This window comes from Daucus carota, chromosome 6 (genome assembly GCF_001625215.2).
Source record: "Daucus carota subsp. sativus chromosome 6, DH1 v3.0, whole genome shotgun sequence".
NCBI lineage: Eukaryota > Viridiplantae > Streptophyta > Magnoliopsida > Apiales > Apiaceae > Daucus > Daucus carota.
Genome location: NC_030386.2, coordinates 14,259,600 through 14,281,126, shown reverse-complemented (window position 1 = coordinate 14,281,126; position 21,527 = coordinate 14,259,600). Strand labels below are relative to the sequence as shown.

The window sequence follows — 21,527 nt, the reverse complement described above, 5'->3', positions numbered from 1 at the left end:
GAGGCTGTGACCATATACAATTAAGCACATTTAAGCAAAAGCAATGCACAGACATGTGAACATGGAACACAAAACATATAACATAGATAACAATGATTCTTGAATGTGCCGCGAAAGTTAGGTGTAGCGTATTTGAGTTCTGATTCTGGAAAGGAATACAAATTTTCTACAACCACCTAACTAGTTGCCATTATTTTTTTAAAAACCGAAAGGCATTCAAAGATACCGCGTCGTCTGTGCATCTCCACCAGCTCTGTATGACTCTCTTCTCCATCTGACACGCTGATCCTTGGGTGCCAACGCAAAAGTGGAGCGAAAAAACAAACATGCAAAACAAGCAGTATTTGAAAAGGCTTGTGCTCTTCTGTTCATACATCCATTTTATAATTCAGAAACGGATTGCTAGAGAGCATATTTTTCAAACTATGCTTTATACTAGTTTTTTATCGACCAACGCCCCTCAGAAACACAGGTTTGAGCATATCAGTTTGTTGAGCTGCACCATAAAACTAATGTAATCACGTGGCTCATCACATGATAGCCTGATACTAAATTACAATTTTAATCAGTAAGAGCTGATTAAGATGCAACAGTCAAAGCAGAATCACATGATCCCACTTGCATCACATCCTCTGCAGATCTTGGTTCAAACTTAGTATAAATCTCATCTTATTAGCTGTCCGGGTCTATATAATCCAAGCTAACAGATCAAGTTTAGAAGCCTCTATTGTAGCCTACCACAGTTTCGAAAAAATCAATTATGAATTCTCAGTGTAAAATAGTACAAGCTATTGTGTTAGCCTTCTTACTCATTCTGCATGGTTGGCCTAATGGAACCGAGGCAGCACGAGGCCTTGGGACGAAAGCACACTCAGCTACTGCGTCGGCGTTGCCTTTGTCTTCACAGAATGCCGTGATCAAGGGTTCTCATGAGCCATTCAAGAGAGTGGATTCGAGCTTTAGAAGGATTCCACCAAGCAGATCAAATCCTACGCAGAACAAGTAACTTCTTATAACCAACTTTTTTCGAAAATAGGCAGGTTTCAGGTCTCTCATATCATGATGCTCTTGTGCTTGCCAGGTCTAAGCCTCCATAAAACTTCACAAGCTAGCAAGTAACAAATGATCGAGAAAGATAGTTCTTCAGATGCAGGGTGATTATTTAATTTTTTTTCTTTTGTTTAGTGTAACTGTGTAAGTGCTAGTTATGAAGCACTCGATTTTGTTCTTGTCTTTTAGTTCATTCTTCTTAGTACTTTATGTAATGCAGCTCAGGCTTTGACATGTGGTAAATATAATAACCTCTTCCAGCCTAGACTTTTTTCTTTTCTATTAAGAGACCAAGGCAAATATCATACACACAAAAAATTAGCTGGAATAAATCTTGATAAAGTGATATGATCATCATACACTATAACTAAACTTACGAAAAGAACGCGCGAGCACGTTTGGATAACTCAGGTGGTCAATAGCTTATCATTTGTCGATCCTGCTCATCCCAAAAATTTCTTAGAACATATACTTATTTACAAGGCTGAAGGCCATGATTTATGACGGCAAAATTAATAAGCAAAAACAATCCACTAAGTACACTTTGATTGGGAACATAGCGAGTCATAGTGGTTTGGGACCAACAAAATTTCAACTCGACAAGAGTTGTATCAAGATCTAGATTCTGGTCTCCATATTAACGCAATTTGCTAAATGGGCCGGGCTTTCTTACAAATAATGAAGAAGTATATCATCATAGACTTTGATTACCTTGAGAAAGCTTAACAAGAATTTTAACAAAATTGGGAGGGCTATTTAACACTCTACTCACTTTTAAAAGAAAGCCCATCATCTCAGACTGGGTCAATCATTTAAGAATGCTTTCTCCAATTCCATTTTCCCCTATATATGCAAGCCAGGATACTTCCTCCCTCACTTTAACGATAACATCCGAAGTCGAAGAAAATCATAGACCTGTAAGCTGAAATCTCGATTTAGCGATAAGTCAATAACTCACCCTTAATGTGTGTTAGAGCATCTCCAATCATGAGAAAGCCTTAACTCAGCTTAATTGGCATACCGAATATAAAAAATATACCCAACGCCTTCAAAAAACAACACTCCAATCATAGTCATCTTTTATCTATAATTAAAGTCAACCTCCTGTTGATGATTATACTTATCGATCCACTACAATTTTGTAAGAAATTTGTAAGAATATTACACATCACTTTTTACCATATCAAAATGATAGATTCTATATATATAACAATTTAATATATTAATAATATACTATTTTTAAATTATAGCCAATCAATATAGTCAATACCATCGAAGCAAAATGTCTTACAGCTTCAGTAAATTTTACATGATTTTATACCGGTCCAATTTAGCCAATCATTATAGCCAACCACGTTGGAGATGCTCTTGTAATACCACCAACTAATTCACTAATTGATTTCTAATCCACGTAAAATGGTTACCTTTGTAATCCAGTAGCTGCATTTTTGAGTTTTTGTAATAAGTCCCATACATATTGTCCCATGCATATTGTCTATTAGCTACCCTAGGGTCCCCATAAAATCCGCAAAAATGCCATGATATTTGTTCATTAGCCATTTGTAAAAAAGAGCTCAAGTGATTCGGTGATGTTAAACAGGTGACTTCCACTTGATCTTTAAACCCCCCACCAAGTCCAATCCTTGGGATTTCAAAACCATGATCAATCCCAAGTCTATGACACATTGTATTAGCTTTACATTCTGCTAATTTTGTTTCCATTAGGAAAATTCGGTCTGGCTTATGTGCTTTAATCACTAGCTTTGCTTGTCTCATTGCTTCCTTCCTATTTAAACCTCTCGCATTCTAGCTCACAATAGACATTTTATTTTATTCTCATATGAATATATTCAATTCCTAGAGCATTTACAGATTTCTCATGTAAATGAGTTTTTTTAGTAGAGGTCATCTGCTTTTTTTTTCCTTTTCTTTTTTTTTTTTAATTTGTCAAGAGGTCACCTCCTTTTAATTTACTTTGAGTATATTTTTATCTGCCTCGCTCAACATGCGTGATTTTATTCATCTTTGTCAATTAGGGAAGATACTACTTCCTTTATTATTGTAATTTCCTTGATTTTGTTTTATCATTTCGTGTACAAACATTACGCATTTTGTGCACTGACTAGTGTAATAATTAGGAATCTCTTAATTTTTGTTATTTTTATCTTTTACCAGAACCTTTCCCTTTTGAAATAACTGTCTTAGATGCATAAAATGCATTAATGTGTTGCGTTTCATTTCTTTCTCTGTGGAATAGTGACTTCTTTAGATAGAGATAAGGAAGTCACTATTCCACAGAGGAAGAAATGAAACAATCTTTCATAATTTCAAAAAATCGTCTTAGATGCATACAATGGTCTTTTTTATTCCACATAATTCAAATTGTTCAACTTACACAATAATAGAACTTTAAATCAGAAAGTATTTTATATGATTTTGAAACACATCCACATCCTTATTTTACCGTTTTTTTCACGGAAAGCTGGAGATTTTATTAATTCAATAAATCCTTCTCAATACATTCTTTAACGCTGATAGGCACAGACCACCTATCCATCCTACGACCTCATAATAAATATGATTCCCTAGCAAGCTGATGGGCCACCATATTTATATTTGTAAACCTCTTCACAAATAACAATTCCATATTATTTAGACGACGTATAATATTTCGGCATTCCAAAATGATTATACGAAAACGAGACCGCATCGGAGCATTACTTCTGATTGCCTGAACCACTACCGGGCAATACAACTCCAACGTGACACTCAACCATTTCAGCTTCTGCTACAACAGGATTAGACAGTTGAATATGGGCTACTCCTTTTGCTTCAATGAGGCCTCTATCTGAGTCTCTTGCAACCACCAAAACCAATATCTTCTTTGTCTTCGAAAACTGCAGCATCAACTGAAACCCTAACTATGTTTGGTTGGGGCTTTACCCAGAAAGAAGCTCCATCTCCCTTATGAAGTGGTTGACGAGGTGTAGAATATGACCTATTCTAAGATAAATTTTATTGTGTAATTTCTATTTGTTCCTTCTCCTTTTGTCCTCCACATAAGATATCCTCCGCTTTTAATTCGATGTTGACTCGGTCCGACCCCCCTTTGCTATTTTCTGCTCTGTATTCGCCTTTTACTCATGGAATTGCTTTTGTCATATTTAACAAGCTCTTATGGCTTTCCTCTTTTGCCTTCCCATCATTTTTCTTTTCCTGTAATATATCACAAAAAAATAGGTACTGTATTTTACTACCAAAAACAAAATAATGAAAAGAATACTGAGGTTTAAACCCATTAGCCTTACTTGTGCTCTCCATTCTCAATCGCTTTGAGTTATGGTCACATGACAATGTGTTTGTGTGATTACTCGATACATCCAAAGCAAATTGTGCAATTGGTTTTTTGTTTGATCTCTTGTCTAGTGGGATAGGTGTGATTACTCGATACCTCCAAAACCAATTGTGCAAATATTAGTTCTTTAGTGGATAAAATTAATATTTAATGACATTGGGCCTGGCCCGGAATGTCATTGGAAGGCCTGACCTAATGATCCATGATCCATGCTGTAGCCTATATATATTCTCGTTCTCCTAAAGCTGAAAGACACACCAAAACGAATCAATCCTAGAGTCAGAGAGAGGCAGACGTTTTTCTCAAGGAGACAGCTAGGGTTTTGGGTTTTCGGAGCTTTAAGGAGAGGCACACCTTGGGAGATCGAAGGCCACACTTCGTCCAAGGAGAATCAAGGAATACAGTAGAAGACGTGGATTTGAATCGCTTGCGCCGTAGCGATTAAGGTTAATATTCTGTTCGAACTTTTAATTAATATCATAAAACGCAGGGCCAAGGTCCGATTGTTCCTACAATGGTATCAGAGCCAGGTTGCGGTTCTGCGATTTATGATATGTAGTCCATATCATGATTATATATGCATGTATATAGTGATTCTGTGATGCAGGTCGTTGTCCACTATTATGGCCGTGTTTTAATTATTCTGTTATGTTTGGATTCCACGTGGTTTATCGTGGCTGTTGTAAATCACGAGGGTTGATCGTGATAGTTTAATCTTGTAATTCAATTTGTAATTGTTTTAGATTATGATCTGATGTAATAGAATAGGCTGGTTCGTCTGTACAATTAGTATGTAATTGTTTGATCAACGGGGCTGCAAGAAACAAGGATCTTCCGCTGCTGCGATTAGGGTTTCGGGGGTGCTGCACTGTTTTGGGCGTAACTTTTGCATACGATGTCCGATTTGGGCGAATGAGCACTTTTCGGAGACGGAAGAACGAGACGGAGCTAGCCACAACCTATGGAATTAGTGATCGTCTTAAGTATCCCATGGACTTGCGAAATATCCCATGATCAAATTTCATAAAAGCACCGAATTGATCATTACATGTACAATAGTCCCTTGACTTTCCATTAAGCAATGGTAGGCACAATTACGCCAAATCTAGGGCACCTTCTAGGAACTCATCTAGACATATATTGTTAAAATTAATATAACCATAAGCCTTCATATGACCCCCACTTAAACCGGCATATAAAGACTCAAGCCCTGATTAAGCCCTAGTTACACCTCATCATGAAGGGATCTTTATATGCCTCCAACTGTATAGAGACTGCAGAGCTAGACTATTCTATTTTATTAGCGATCTAGGAACTTAATTAATACAAGATGTAACCATTTAAACGTATAATGCACTTAATGTAGACTGTAACCTCAATAGTCTTTTAAACATATCACAGGATTGGAAACTTGGTTGTGTACTGACTGTATGAAAACAGATTTGACATGAATAGAATTTGTGAGGTCTTAAATTTAACCCCTCAAGTTTGAATTAGGAGGGAAAATTTAAAAACTTTAAGTTCTCCGTCAATTACCATGACGTCATCAAACAAAATGATATATACTCAATTTAGTGGTTTAAATGATATGGTTTTTTAATGGGTGGTACAGGTGAGATTTTTGAGTAGAACGAGTGACAGATTCGATATAAAACCCAATCTGAAATTAAATATGGAATGGAATAACCATTTTAATAGAATATGATCTACATTTCTAATTTATTAGGTATATGAGCACGATACTGCATTTACCATACCGATCCTTTGAATAAGCCATAAGACTCTTTAAAGGTTTAAATAACATTGAGATAAGCATCACATACTAAAGATCACACTATACACATATACACACATATCCGATTTGTAAATAAATAGTAAGATGGAGAATACAAATGAAACAGTAGTCCATAAATGATTGTCATATAACTTAACTGATATCGCAAAAACATACATCGAGGTTTACAAAGATAATAAAACAAAATATGGAAAGAGTCAATTTACCTCAACCCAACTTAGTTCATTGGTTCCATTATGAATTGTCCAGCATATGATCAAGATACTTTTATGACTATGAAATTTTTAATCGGATGGTCACATTCTTTTGATGTTTGATCTCGCGAGTAAAGTTGACATATACTCTACCATTATACTATAATTGAAGACATCAAAGAAATAAATTTTAGTTTGATTTCTCAATCACAGTTTGGTTATGCTCTACATTATAATCTAAGAAATAAATAGTAGCTTGTATTCATAGTGTGTTTTTTTAATTACATGTTTAAATGTGTATTTGATAGATTTTTATTATCATATTTACTCAGTCTGAAAACATTGTCAAACTAAAAAATGCTAACAAAATTCGTACAAAATTGAAACAAAAATCCACAAATAAAAATCACATTAACAATTTAGTCACTAATTTGATGGTTGTGGCCGTTCAATTTTATTTTCTGGGTAACTACTATAATCTATTAAAATGACTAAGCACTTCGGTAATTAATTTTTTAATTGATTTTTATGATGAGTAGTACTATGAATATAAAATTTGGTACAAAAGATTATTTTATGCGGGATAAGTGACATGACAATATAAAGTGTCATCACCTATTTAATTCATTCAATTTAATATTATGAAAGACCATGAGATTCGATCTCTTTTAAAAATACGATAAGTGATATGACAATATGAATGTCATCATCTATTTAGTTTACCAATCTATGTATATAATAATTCCTGAATGTGTCCACGTCACCAATGCCACGTCAATACCACATAATCACACAATATTCCAAGTCATCTCAACTACCAATTCAAATTTCAAACATCCTCTTCACTGATCATGATTAACCTCAAATCTTATTCGATCTCTGCAATCAGCCGCTGATCACGCCTCATCCACCGATCTACGAATATGGTATCGAAATCGTGTTGATCATCTATGGTACATGTTATTCTATCTGATTTTAGGTTAGGGTTAGTACTCTAACATGGACAACAGTAATTCCAAGCGCATCGACATCGTAGAGAGAGCGATGATCGATGCAAATCAGAATGAAACGGATCAAAATGATGACATATTTGGAACACAGACGTCTGCTGTTTCAGACGTCGTCCCGCCACGACGAGGTAGACCACGAGGACGACCACGTAAAGTTACGGAAAAATCTCAGGAAACAGTGAAGAACAATGGTATTCCATGAAATTCAACCAATATTTTATACCATAATCCATAATCTGCTTTCGTTCGTGTGCTGTCTTCGCAATTTTTATCTTAATTTGGGTCGTTTTTGTATTAGAAAACATGCCGCATGTTACGGCGAGAAAAAGAGGTAGGCCATTGAAGTGTCATGCGTCGATCAACAGCAATGCTGGTCAAACACATGATATGGGAAACATGAAGGGCAAAAGAGGCCGTCCAAAGGGAAATCCTGACAATTCAGGTGGCATTACTTTGTATTTTACTGTAGAGTTTTCATTGCATTATGTTCTTCGGCGATATCTATGTTTGTGTGTTTGCCAGCGTCTGTTCTGACTAATTACCAAGTCTCCATGCACTGTCCCATAGTCAGCCTTCTTACCACTTTAAATTGTTCTCATGTTTAAATTAAAGACAATCAAATAGCTAATTTAGGAGGTTATGCGTATGCATTAGTCTGACTTTTTTGTTGATGATTCATGATGTCTTTGTCCGTTTTTTGTTTAGGTTCTGGATCTGATGTTGTTGGCTTGACGGATTTGCGGAAGAGAGGTCGACCACGACATAATGAACTAAGTATTGGTGTGCTTTTTAAACACTCATATATGGAGACAATTTTTTTAATTGATTTGTATAAATTGACTTGCTCAGAGTATGGTATTATGTTTTGGTGTTCTTTCAATTATGTGACATGACATTGCGTACTACTTGTAGACCACCGAGATCATCATCTAAAGAACAAACGTGTCATTCAAGTTTGTCTGGTCGACAGGAGCAGTGTCCGACCTATCCCAGGACCCCTTTTTCCGAGATAACTAATTTGAATTGTATGATAAGCCTTTAATTAATAAAAGATTATTTTGTGTGTTGTGCTGGTCTTTCTATATTAGTTATTTTATCTAACAGTTTGCATTTGTGGTACGTGTCTTATATTTATTTCTATATACTGTAGATCATCGTGACAAAATACCAGGAAATATGCCAGGAAGAGATATGCGTCATATGGAAGTTTCGGATGCAGCAACTGAATTTTCACCGTTTGCCAGGACTCCGTTGTCCGTTATGACTAATCAGAAATGTATTACTTACTTATAAAAATCCCACCCAAAATCCGTTTAAAATCTAAAAAATCCCTTCCGCCAGGGTTGTCAAAGGTACATGTACCCCATGTTACATTTCATACGCCCACCGGTCGATGCTCCAATGGCCGCCTCATCATCGACCTCCTAGTGAGAATCTGTATTCTTCGCCTTCCTTCTCCATCCTCCGTTGTCTCCGGCAGATAATCTCTTCAAAGGACAATTTTAAAGGACGGATCATATTTGAAAATGACTCATTTTGTGTGAATATACTCCACAAAATTAAGGTGTATTTTTTCTAATTCACAATCCTACTTGTTTATGTGATCCGTTGATAATTTAGATATGTGCATCTAATCTTAATATCGTTATTCATAAAATAGATCCTGCGCAATTTGATATTGCTCGCATAAGATTGAATTCTATGCAACCACAATCAGATATAGGTTTTGATTTAGTGTTAACATGTTGAATTTTCGAGATGATGGTGGTCTAATGGTGGTTTGTGATGGTGGTTTGGAGCCATAATAATTTTGACTAAAATTATGGCATAATTTATGATTTCAGTTTTGTAGAATTGTATTTAATTTTCGGTTTTTAATTGTCTGCTTTTAATGATTCAATGTTTTTGGTTGTAATAGACGGAATTTGTATTATGCGATATTTCCTTAAATAATGATTGACTTATTTTCATATATATTTTTAAATTTAGATATTGATTGAGTTTTACTTAAATTTTCTAACGACTTTATTAAAAATTTAATTTTCTTAATTAAAATTTCCTTTATCACTTTAAGGTTGATTCTTTTGTATATATGGAAATTATTTGAATATTTTTGAAATTGTCTTGATTGTCATTTAATGAGTTAGTACGTTAATTGTGCATCTATTGATGGTTAATTTTGTACCATTTATGGGTGGCCATGATTGATGGCATATTTTTGGCTTATAAGAGGCATTTATGTGCCACTTTGTTGGCTGTAATTATGTGCCATTTTGTTGGCTGCAATTATGTGCCACTTTGTTGGCTTGTTAATAATTGTTATATTATATTTTCGGTATATTATCTTTTTCGTTAGTGTCTCACCAAAGATCCATCTTTGGTTGAGACTTTATTTAATTTTCTTTTCTACTAGTTGAATGATAATCACATGATGTCAATTATTATTAGTTATTGGATTTTTATCCTTTATTTTTAATAATATATATAATCAGTTATATATATAGAGACTTATATTTCTCCTTGTTTCCTTTGTTTATATTTTCAGAATGCTTGGAAGAAGACGGGTTTTTTTTTCCGGACATTAAAGTTTTATTATCTAAATTTCCCCGGTCATCTTGCATGTCCGATGGTTAGATGATAAGCTTTCTTGAATGAAAGAATTATCACGGTGAATTGCCGGATCATTTTTGTTGAGATTCATTCTCATTATAAAAAAAAAGAAAAGAAATGTATTACTTACTATTAAAGATTCATCTCCTGGTTTGTATAACGTACTCCTGGTTTGTATAACGTATATTTTTAATATTGCTGTATATGTCTACAGTGTCATTGTCGCGACGGTCTAATCTTGGCAAAGAGAACATTATACAAACAGCACAGAGCATTAACAACAGTGAGGCATCTAATTGGCTCTGTTATCAAACGTGTCTTAAACTCAATACACCAGTTGCAAAATAACTTTGTTTGCCTCATATGACTTTGTGAATTGTTTTATTCTTCCTTAATGCAAGGTGCACCGTTGCGGAGTCCCAATCTTGGGAAAGAAAAAGTTGGAGTTCATTGCACACCATCAGCGCCAGGACTTAAAGGTTAATAGCTAACACCTGGAATGATTTGGTATTGTATTTTGGTAATTTCAGGTTTATTAAGCTTGATTCGTTTTATTAACCAATGTAATAATTTCATCAGGACGAAAACCATTTGAACCATCTGATGGTCTTTGTAAAAACCTTGGAGCATCGTTCTTTGACGCAGACCCACTTTCATACTGTTATAGTGATGCTGATTTTGAAAATAATGGTACATTAATCGTTAAGTTCTATCTATTAATGGTACAGAATATTTCAAAGTGTGCAAACCATATCTTGATAGCTCTCACGCGTCTTTGTTATTTTATTTCATAGATGCACTCATCCCGGATTATCTGATGCTTGATAGTGAATTTGATGACAATTTTCATTATATACTTGAAAAACCTTCCGATGTTGAATCCTCCTCTGATTCCGACATCTCTGAATTTACACGTACAAATCCTAACAAAGATCACATTCTTTCGCAAGTTTCAGAAATGGAAATGGACATGTTAGGCATTGGCTCAGATGGTTTGTTATTCCATAATTAATTCATTATGTTCAGAACAAACACTGTTATTGTGGTAATGATTGCACATATATTCTATTTTCAGGTGAAACGGATCCCGCTGATGATCAATACTCTTCTGAATTTGATGGTTTCAGTAGTGATGGTTAGGCTGGTTCGTTTTATTCATGCGGTTCTGAGAGTGAATCTCAGTCTGATGAGGAAGTTCAATCTGAATTTCCGCGCGGTGCCGCGCATTATAAGGATACAAACCAGGATGAGATTCCAGAGAGCAGCAGCCGTAGATCAAATGTATTTGTTGGAAACAGACATTTGCCCGTGTGTGCTGAATACAGAAGTCTTGGTGGTCCAACCTCGAGGTGCAATTACTGCAATGCTCAGATGTGGAGTCAGGATCGTGTGAACAAGGGGTCTAAGAAAAAAGCTCCTATGTTTTCCTTATGCTATGTTCGAGGTCAGATTTCATTGCCACCCGTGTCAGCTGTTAGGGTTATACTAAAATATTCGTTTGAAGTATATAACAATTATTTGAGAATTTTGAATGCATGTTTTCACATTGTCTGTATATTATATATTGTAGACAATCTAGTATCAAATGGGATAGCAGAAGATTAGATTGTCAGACTCCTTATATAATATAATAAAGGTTCACAGTCGAGGTGGTGTTAGACAAACCACTAGAACGGCTGAAGTATTATTTGGAAATAGTTTATCTTGACTATTGAATAATACTTATATACTTTGTGTATATTGAACGGGATCAAAATAGTAGAATAATTGTTTCTTTAATTCTGACAATAAAGAAATAAGATTCTATGATGTTATTAATGCTTAAGTTCTTAATCCGGATATAGTGATTGACACTTGTATTTAATGCACATGCCTTGACTCATAAATTAAGTAATTTATTTTAAATTACGAATTTATGTATTGGGCAATGACATTATATACAGAGTGGGATATTGACTATAAAAGGAAACCGTGTCCGAAAAATATATTCGGGTGATGATGTCCTCTTGAAAGCTCATAAAGATAATTATGCTTTAGTCCTGCAGGCAGATTTGTTCTTGCATAATTATAAGGTTGAGTGGATGATCAAGGATAAAAGATATTAATTAAATTAATTGTCAGAAATTAATTTAATTAATGGACATGCGATATCTTAAACATGGGGAATTTATAAGCAATTAATATGGGAGCCGAATTAAATAATTAATTTACGGAATTAGGAAAGGTAGTGCAAATATTAGTTCTTTAGTGGATAGAATTAATATTTAATGACATTGGGCCTGGCCCGGAATGTCATTGGAAGGCCTGACCTAATGATCCATGATCCCTGCTGTAGCCTATATATATTCTCGTTCTCCTAAAGCTGAAATACACACCAAAACGAATCAATCCTAGAGTCAGAGAGAGGCAGGCGTTTTTCTCAAGGAGACAGCTAGGGTTTTGGGTTTTCGGAGCTTTAAGGAGAGGCACACCTTGGGAGATCGAAGGCCACACTTCGTCCAAGGAGAATCAAGGAATACAGTAGAAGACGTGGATTTGAATCGCTTGCGCCGTAGCGATTAAGGTTAATATTCTGTTCGAACTTTTAATTAATATCATAAAACGCAGGGCCAAGGTCCGATTGTTCCTACAATGGTATCAGAGCCAGGTTGCGGTTCTGCGATTTATGATATGTAGTCCATGTCATGATTATATATGCATGTATATAGTGATTCTGTGATGCAGGTCGTTGTCCACTATTATGGCCGTGTTTTAATTATTCTGTTATGTTTGGATTCCACGTGGTTTATCGTGGCTGTTGTAAATCACGAGGGTTGATCGTGATAGTTTAATCTTGTAATTCAATTTGTAATTGTTTTAGATTATGATCTGATGTAATAGAATAGGCTGGTTCGTCTGTACAATTAGTATGTAATTGTTTGATCAACGGGGCTGCAAGAAACAAGGATCTTCCGCTGCTGCGATTAGGGTTTCGGGGGTGCTGCACTGTTTTGGGCGTAACTTTTGCATACGATGTCCGATTTGGGCGAATGAGCACTTTTCGGAGACGGCAGAACGAGACGGAGCTAGCCACAACCTATGGAATTAGTGAACGTCTTAAGTATCCCATGGACTTGCGAAATATCCCATGATCAAATTTCATAAAAGCACCAAATTGATCATTACATGTACAATAGTCCCTTGACTTTCCATTAAGCAATGGTAGGCACAATTACGCCAAATCTAGGGCACCTTCTAGGAACTCATCTAGACATATATTGTTAAAATTAATATAACCATAAGCCTTCATATGACCCCCACTTAAACCGGCATATAAAGACTCAAGCCCTGATTAAGCCCTAGTTACACCTCATCATGAAGGGATCTTTATATGCCTCCAACTATATAGAGACTGCAGAGCTAGACTATTCTATTTTATTAGCGATCTAGGAACTTAATTAATACAAGATGTAACCATTTAAACGTATAATGCACTTAATGTAGACTGTAACCTCAATAGTCTTTTAAACATATCACAGGATTGGAAACTTGGTTGTGTACTGACTGTATGAAAACAAATTTGACATGAATAGAATTTGTGAGGTCTTAAATTTAACCCCTCAAGTTTGAATTGGGAGGGAAAATTTAAAAACTTTAAGTTCTCCGTCAATTACCATGACGTCATCAAACAAAATGATATATACTCAATTTAGTGGTTTAAATGATATGGTTTTTTAATGGGTGGTACAGGTGAGATTTTTGAGTAGAACGAGTGACAGATTCGATATAAAACCCAATCTAAAATTAAATATGGAATGGAATAACCATTTTAATAGAATATGATCTACATTTCTAATTTATTAGGTCAATGAGCACGATACTGCATTTACCATACCGATCCTTTGAATAAGCCATAAGACTCTTTAAAGGTTTAAATAACATTGAGATAAGCATCACATACTAAAGATCACACTATACACATATACACACATATCCGATTTGTAAATAAATAGTAAGATGGAGAATACAAATGAAACAGTAGTCCATAAATGATTGTCATATAACTTAACTGATATCGCAAAAACATACATCGAGGTTTACAAAGATAATAAAACAAAATAGGGAAAGAGTCAATTTACCTCAACCCAACTTAGTTCATTGGTTCCATTATGAATTGTCCAGCATATGATCAAGATACTTTTATGACTATGAAATTTTTAATCGGATGGTCACATTCTTTTGATGTTTGATCTCGCGAGTAAAGTTGACATATACTCTACCATTATACTATAATTGAAGACATCAAAGAAATAAATTTTAGTTTGATTTCTCAATCACAGTTTGGTTATGCTCTACATTATAATCTAAGAAATAAATAGTAGCTTGTATTCATAGTGTGTTTTTTTAATTACAGTAGAAGACGTGGATTTGAATCGCTTGCGCCGTAGCGATTAAGGTTAATATTCTGTTCGAACTTTTAATTAATATCATAAAACGCAGGGCCAAGGTCCGATTGTTCCTACAATGGTATCAGAGCCAGGTTGCGGTTCTGCGATTTATGATATGTAGTCCATGTCATGATTATATATGCATGTATATAGTGATTCTGTGATGCAGGTCGTTGTCCACTATTATGGCCGTGTTTTAATTATTCTGTTATGTTTGGATTCCACGTGGTTTATCGTGGCTGTTGTAAATCACGAGGGTTGATCGTGATAGTTTAATCTTGTAATTCAATTTGTAATTGTTTTAGATTATGATCTGATGTAATAGAATAGGCTGGTTCGTCTGTACAATTAGTATGTAATTGTTTGATCAACGGGGCTGCAAGAAACAAGGATCTTCCGCTGCTGCGATTAGGGTTTCGGGGGTGCTGCACTGTTTTGGGCGTAACTTTTGCATACGATGTCCGATTTGGGCGAATGAGCACTTTTCGGAGACGGCAGAACGAGACGGAGCTAGCCACAACCTATGGAATTAGTGATCGTCTTAAGTATCCCATGGACTTGCGAAATATCCCATGATCAAATTTCATAAAAGCACCGAATTGATCATTACATGTACAATAGTCCCTTGACTTTCCATTAAGCAATGGTAGGCACAATTACGCCAAATCTAGGGCACCTTCTAGGAACTCATCTAGACATATATTGTTAAAATTAATATAACCATAAGCCTTCATATGACCCCCACTTAAACCGGCATATAAAGACTCAAGCCCTGATTAAGCCCTAGTTACACCTCATCATGAAGGGATCTTTATATGCCTCCAACTGTATAGAGACTGCAGAGCTAGACTATTCTATTTTATTAGCGATCTAGGAACTTAATTAATACAAGATGTAACCATTTAAACGTATAATGCACTTAATGTAGACTGTAACCTCAATAGTCTTTGAAACATATCACAGGATTGGAAACTTGGTTGTGTACTGACTGTATGAAAACAGATTTGACATGAATAGAATTTTTGAGGTCTTAAATTTAACCCCTCAAGTTTGAATTGGGAGGGAAAATTTAAAAACTTTAAGTTCTCCGTCAATTACCATGACGTCATCAAACAAAATGATATATACTCAATTTAGTGGTTTAAATGATATGGTTTTTTAATGGGTGGTACAGGTGAGATTTTTGAGTAGAACGAGTGACAGATTCGATATAAAACCCAATCTAAAATTAAATATGGAATGGAATAACCATTTTAATAGAATATGATCTACATTTCTAATTTATTAGGTCAATGAGCACGATACTGCATTTACCATACCGATCCTTTGAATAAGCCATAAGACTCTTTAAAGGTTTAAATAACATTGAGATAAGCATCACATACTAAAGATCACTATACACATATACACACATATCCGATTTGTAAATAAATAGTAAGATGGAGAATACAAATGAAACAGTAGTCCATAAATGATTGTCATATAACTTAACTGATATCGTAAAAACATACATCGAGGTTTACAAAGATAATAAAACAAAATAGGGAAAGAGTCAATTTACCTCAACCCAACTTAGTTCATTGGTTCCATTATGAATTGTCCAGCATATGATCAAGATACTTTTATGACTATGAAATTTTTAATCGGATGGTCACATTCTTTTGATGTTTGATCTCGAGAGTAAAGTTGACATATACTCTACCATTATACTATAATTGAAGACATCAAAGAAATAAATTTTAGTTTGATTTCTCAATCACAGTTTGGTTATGCTCTACATTATAATCTAAGAAATAAATAGTAGCTTGTATTCATAGTGTGTTTTTTTAATTACAGTAGAAGACGTGGATTTGAATCGCTTGCGCCGTAGCGATTAAGGTTAATATTCTGTTCGAACTTTTAACTAATATCATAAAACGCAGGGCCAAGGTCCGATTGTTCCTACAATGGTATCAGAGCCAGGTTGCGGTTCTGCGATTTATGATATGTAGTCCATGTCATGATTATATATGCATGTATATAGTGATATTGTGATGCAGGTCGTTGTCCACTATTATGGCCGTGTTTTAATTATTCTGTTATGTTTGGATTCCACGTGGTTTATCGTGGCTGTTGTAAATCACGAGGGTTGATCGTGATAGTTTAATCTTGTAATTCAATTTGTAATTGTTTTAGATTATGATATGATGTAATAGAATAGGCTGGTTCGTCTGTACAATTAGTATGTAATTGTTTGATCAACGGGGCTGCAAGAAACAAGGATCTTCCGCTGCTGCGATTAGGGTTTCGGGGGTGCTGCACTGTTTTGGGCGTAACTTTTGCATACGATGTCCGATTTGGGTGAATGAGCACTTTTCGGAGACGGCAGAACGAGACGGAGCTAGCCACAACCTATGGAATTAGTGATCGTCTTAAGTATCCCATGGACTTGCGAAATATCCCATGATCAAATTTCATAAAAGCACCGAATTGATCATTACATGTACAATAGTCCCATGACTTTCCATTAAGCAATGGTAGGCACAATTACGCCAAATCTAGGGCACCTTCTAGGAACTCATCTAGACATATATTGTTAAAATTAATATAACCATAAGCCTTCATATGACCCCCACTTAAACCGGCATATAAAGACTCAAGCCCTGATTAAGCCCTAGTTACACCTCATCATGAAGGGATCTTTATATGCCTCCAAGTGTATAGAGACTGCAGAGCTAGACTATTCTATTTTATTAGCGATCTAGGAACTTAATTAATACAAGATGTAACCATTTAAACGTATAATGCACTTAATGTAGACTGTAACCTCAATAGTCTTTGAAACATATCACAGGATTGGAAACTTGGTTGTGTACTGACTGTATGAAAACAGATTTGACATGAATAGAATTTGTGAGGTCTTAAATTTAACCCCTCAAGTTTGAATTGGGAGGGAAAATTTAAAAACTTTAAGTTCTCCGTCAATTACCATGACGTCATCAAACAAAATGATATATACTCAATTTAGTGGTTTAAATGATATGGTTTTTTAATGGGTGGTACAGGTGAGATTTTTGAGTAGAACGAGTGACAGATTCGATATAAAACCCAATCTAAAATTAAATATGGAATGGAATAACCATTTTAATAGAATATGATCTACATTTCTAATTTATTAGGTCAATGAGCACGATACTGCATTTACCATACCGATCCTTTGAATAAGCCATAAGACTCTTTAAAGGTTTAAATAACATTGAGATAAACATCACATACTAAAGATCACACTATACACATATACACACATATCCGATTTGTAAATAAATAGTAAGATGGAGAATACAAATGAAACAGTAGTCCATAAATGATTGTCATATAACTTAACTGATATCGCAAAAACATACATCGAGGTTTACAAAGATAATAAAACAAAATAGGGAAAGAGTCAATTTACCTCAACCCAACTTAGTTCATTGGTTCCATTATGAATTGTCCAGCATATGATCAAGATACTTTTATGACTATGAAATTTTTAATCGGATGGTCACATTCTTTTGATGTTTGATCTCGCGAGTAAAGTTGACATATACTCTACCATTATACTATAATTGAAGACATCAAAGAAATAAATTTTAGTTTGATTTCTCAATCACAGTTTGGTTATGCTCTACATTATAATCTAAGAAATAAATAGTAGCTTGTATTCATAGTGTGTTTTTTTAATTACAGTAGAAGACGTGGATTTGAATCGCTTGCGCCGTAGCAATTAAGGTTAATATTCTGTTCGAACTTTTAATTAATATCATAAAACGCAGGGCCAAGGTCCGATTGTTCCTACAATGGTATCAGAGCCAGGTTGCGGTTCTGCGATTTATGATATGTAGTCCATGTCATGATTATATATGCATGTATATAGTGATTCTGTGATGCAGGTCGTTGTCCACTATTATGGCCGTGTTTTAATTATTCTGTTATGTTTGGATTCCACGTGGTTTATCGTGGCTGTTGTAAATCACGAGGGTTGATCGTGATAGTTTAATCTTGTAATTCAATTTGTAATTGTTTTAGATTATGATCGGATGTAATAGAATAGGCTGGTTCGTCTGTACAATTAGTATGTAATTGTTTGATCAACGGGGCTGCAAGAAACAAGGATCTTCCGCTGCTGCGATTAGGGTTTCGGGGGTGCTGCACTGTTTTGGGCGTAACTTTTGCATACGATGTCCGATTTGGGCGAATGAGCACTTTTCGGAGACGGCAGAACGAGACGGAGCTAGCCTCAACCTGGGGAACCCCGTTTGAGGTGATTTCGAAGGTGTTTTTCGGAGTTTTTCGAGGCATTCTGAGGCCGTTTAGGCCTCCAAACGGGCTCTCGAAGTTTTCTGGACAGATCTGGATTCTGATGAAGGATGAATTCGAAGCTGATTTTTCCGGGGCCATAATAGTGGATGTGCTTTATTATGATTATTGATTATTGTTATTATGTGTTTCTTGTTTGTGTTGTTATGCCATGTGATACTAACCCTTCGCATGCTAGAATGACATGTACATAGGGATGTTTTTAATTAATGCTTTAATCATGCTAGTATGCTGCCATGTTATGTGTTCTTTATGTTGCTATAACCATGATAGTATGCATGTGGACTTCGAAGAAATAACATAGGGCGATGCATCTAGATTAAAATCCTCAAAGTAAATTCTAAGTGGGAGAGGGAGTTAATATGGTATTAAATCCCATGGTCTCCATCGTTGTTTGTATGTAATTTAACATAAAGGCGAATATAAATTATGTATACGTCACCCATCGTGGCATGTAATTTATGGTGTCTAGAATGTTATAGATATTACTGGAACAAACTTCTTAAATTAATACGAATAGATACGGATTTTCTTTATCTCTGATTTGGGGCGATTTCTAACGCTTATGGGTATTAAGTGAGACCGATGTGACTCCTCCACTGCCTAGAAGTCAAACCAGACACGAATATTGAATTGAAGTATTCTATTCGAGAAATATTGGAAGGTATACATGCCGCTCATCGTGGCGTACCAAGTTCCATAGGTTTCGGGTAATTTAAGATTTGATGATGGTATACACTTAGCTATGAAAAATAATATAGACCACCCCAACGTGGCTTATTGTTTAGTAATAGGACCGAAGTAACGTTTAAACAAATTTAGGTGGTATACATGTCACCCATCGTGACGTACCAGAAACTTATGGTGTTTAAACGTTAGTGCATTTAATTTTAATAATTGTTAGAGGAACCAATAGGACTTAATTTTTTATGCACCCTTCTTTATGTGTAATGTGATTTTTTCATGCATGATTCTCAGGATATAATGGGGTTTAACCCACTGTTCACCATACTTAAGGATAACAAACTTACCGGACCTAACTATATTGAATGGAAACGTAATTTGGACATTGTGTTGACTGCTGAGGAGTACAAGTTTTGCACTTATGAACCCAAGCCTGAGCAGCCCGCTGCTGATGCTCCTGATGAGGAGAAAGAGTATTATAAGCGGTGGACAAAGGCTGATGAGATGTCGCGATGTTACATTCTGGCAGCAATGTCGGGTGTTTTGCAGCATCAGCATCAGGCTATGGCCACTGCTTCGGATATGCTCTTTAATCTCAAAGAACTTTTTGGAGATCAGAATAGGGCTGCTAGGCAAGTAGCCATGAAGGCTTTAATGAACACTCAGATGGCTGAAGGTACACCTGTAAGGGATCATGTTCTCAAGATGATGTCACATCTGAATGAGATAGAGATCCTTGGTTCAGAGCTTGACGGGGAAACCCAGATTGACATTATCCTTATGAGCTTGCCCAAGAGTTTTGAGCAGTTCCGCTTGAATTACAACATGAACAAGAGGCAGTATAGTCTTGCGGAACTGCTGACAGAACTTCAGGCAGCTGAAGGATTATTTCGCCAGAGTGTTCAAGTGAATGTGGCTGAGAAAGGTTCTTCCTCTAAGCCGAAAGGCAATAAGAAGAAGAAAAAGGCTCAGACACAGAAAGCTGTGAAGGCAGTGGGAGTTCAAGGTGGTGTGAAAAAGCCTAAGGGGAAGTGCTACCGGTGCAAGCAGTCGGGTCACTGGAAAAAGGATTGTCCTCTTCCTAAGAAGACAAACGATACTGGTATGTCTCTTTCTCTAGTTACAGAAACATTTATAGCGGCTATATCTACGAGCACTTGGTGTGTAGATACTGGAGCCACTGATCATGTTTGTAACTCTATGCAGGGGTTCCAGTAATCCAGAATGCTTAGAGATGGCGAGATTTACGTGTTCATGGGAGATGCTACGAGAGGAGCAGTAGTTGCAGTAGGAGTTATTAATTTATCTTTTGGTTCTGATAGGATTTTGGTTTTGAACAATTGTCTTTATGTACCTTCTTTTAGAAGGAATTTGATTTCGGTTTCTAAACTTGCTATGGATGGTTATAATGTTTGTTTGGATCGTAATGTTTCTATTATGATGAATAAACGGATTATATGTTCTGGTACATTGCAAGACAATTTGTATATAATTAATCCTAGTCAACCCGCACTGCAACTACAACATAGGGTATTGAATAACACATCTTCTACCTCTAATAAAAGAAAGGAACCTTCTAGTTTGAACCAAACATATCTTTGGCACTTGAGATTAAGTCATATTAACTTGAGGAGGATTCAAAGACTGGTAGTAGACGGGCCTTTAGGCTCATTGGCAGTGGAGCCATTTCCAGTTTGTAAATCCTGCTTGGAAGGTAAAATGACCAATAGGCCTTTTAAGGCAAAGGGGAATAGAGCCAAAGAAGTGTTAGGATTGGTTCACTCTGATTTATGTGGACCTATGAATATCCAAGCAAGAGGTGGTTATGAGTATTTCGTCACTTTTATTGACGATTATTCTAGATATGGATACATTTATTTGTTGCGCCGTAAGTCTGAGTGCTTTGAGAAATTCAAAGAGTACAAAGCTAAAACGGAGAAGCGACATAATAAAAGTATCAAGTCACTACGATCTGATCGTGGTGGCGAATACTTGCTTGGGGAATTCAGGGAATATTTATCAGAGAATGGGATAGAATCCTAGTTGACTGCACCAGGCACACCC

The 21,527-nt window shown here is 35.7% G+C and overlaps 1 protein-coding gene and 1 long non-coding RNA gene across 2 annotated transcripts; both read left to right on the top strand.

Moving 5' to 3' along the window:
* Positions 1-112: 112 nt before the first annotated feature.
* LOC108226890 (uncharacterized) lies at positions 113-1,317 on the top strand. The gene is made up of 2 exons (XR_001807752.2): positions 113-1,002; positions 1,082-1,317. It is a non-coding gene; the product is annotated as an uncharacterized LOC108226890 (long non-coding RNA).
* Positions 1,318-19,763: 18,446 nt separating this feature from the next.
* LOC135147125 (uncharacterized) lies at positions 19,764-20,498 on the top strand (the record flags this gene model as incomplete). Its single annotated transcript, XM_064079851.1, has 1 exon — positions 19,764-20,498. A coding segment is annotated over exon 1 (735 nt), but the record flags the coding sequence as incomplete, so codon positions are not given.
* Positions 20,499-21,527: the final 1,029 nt, after the last annotated feature.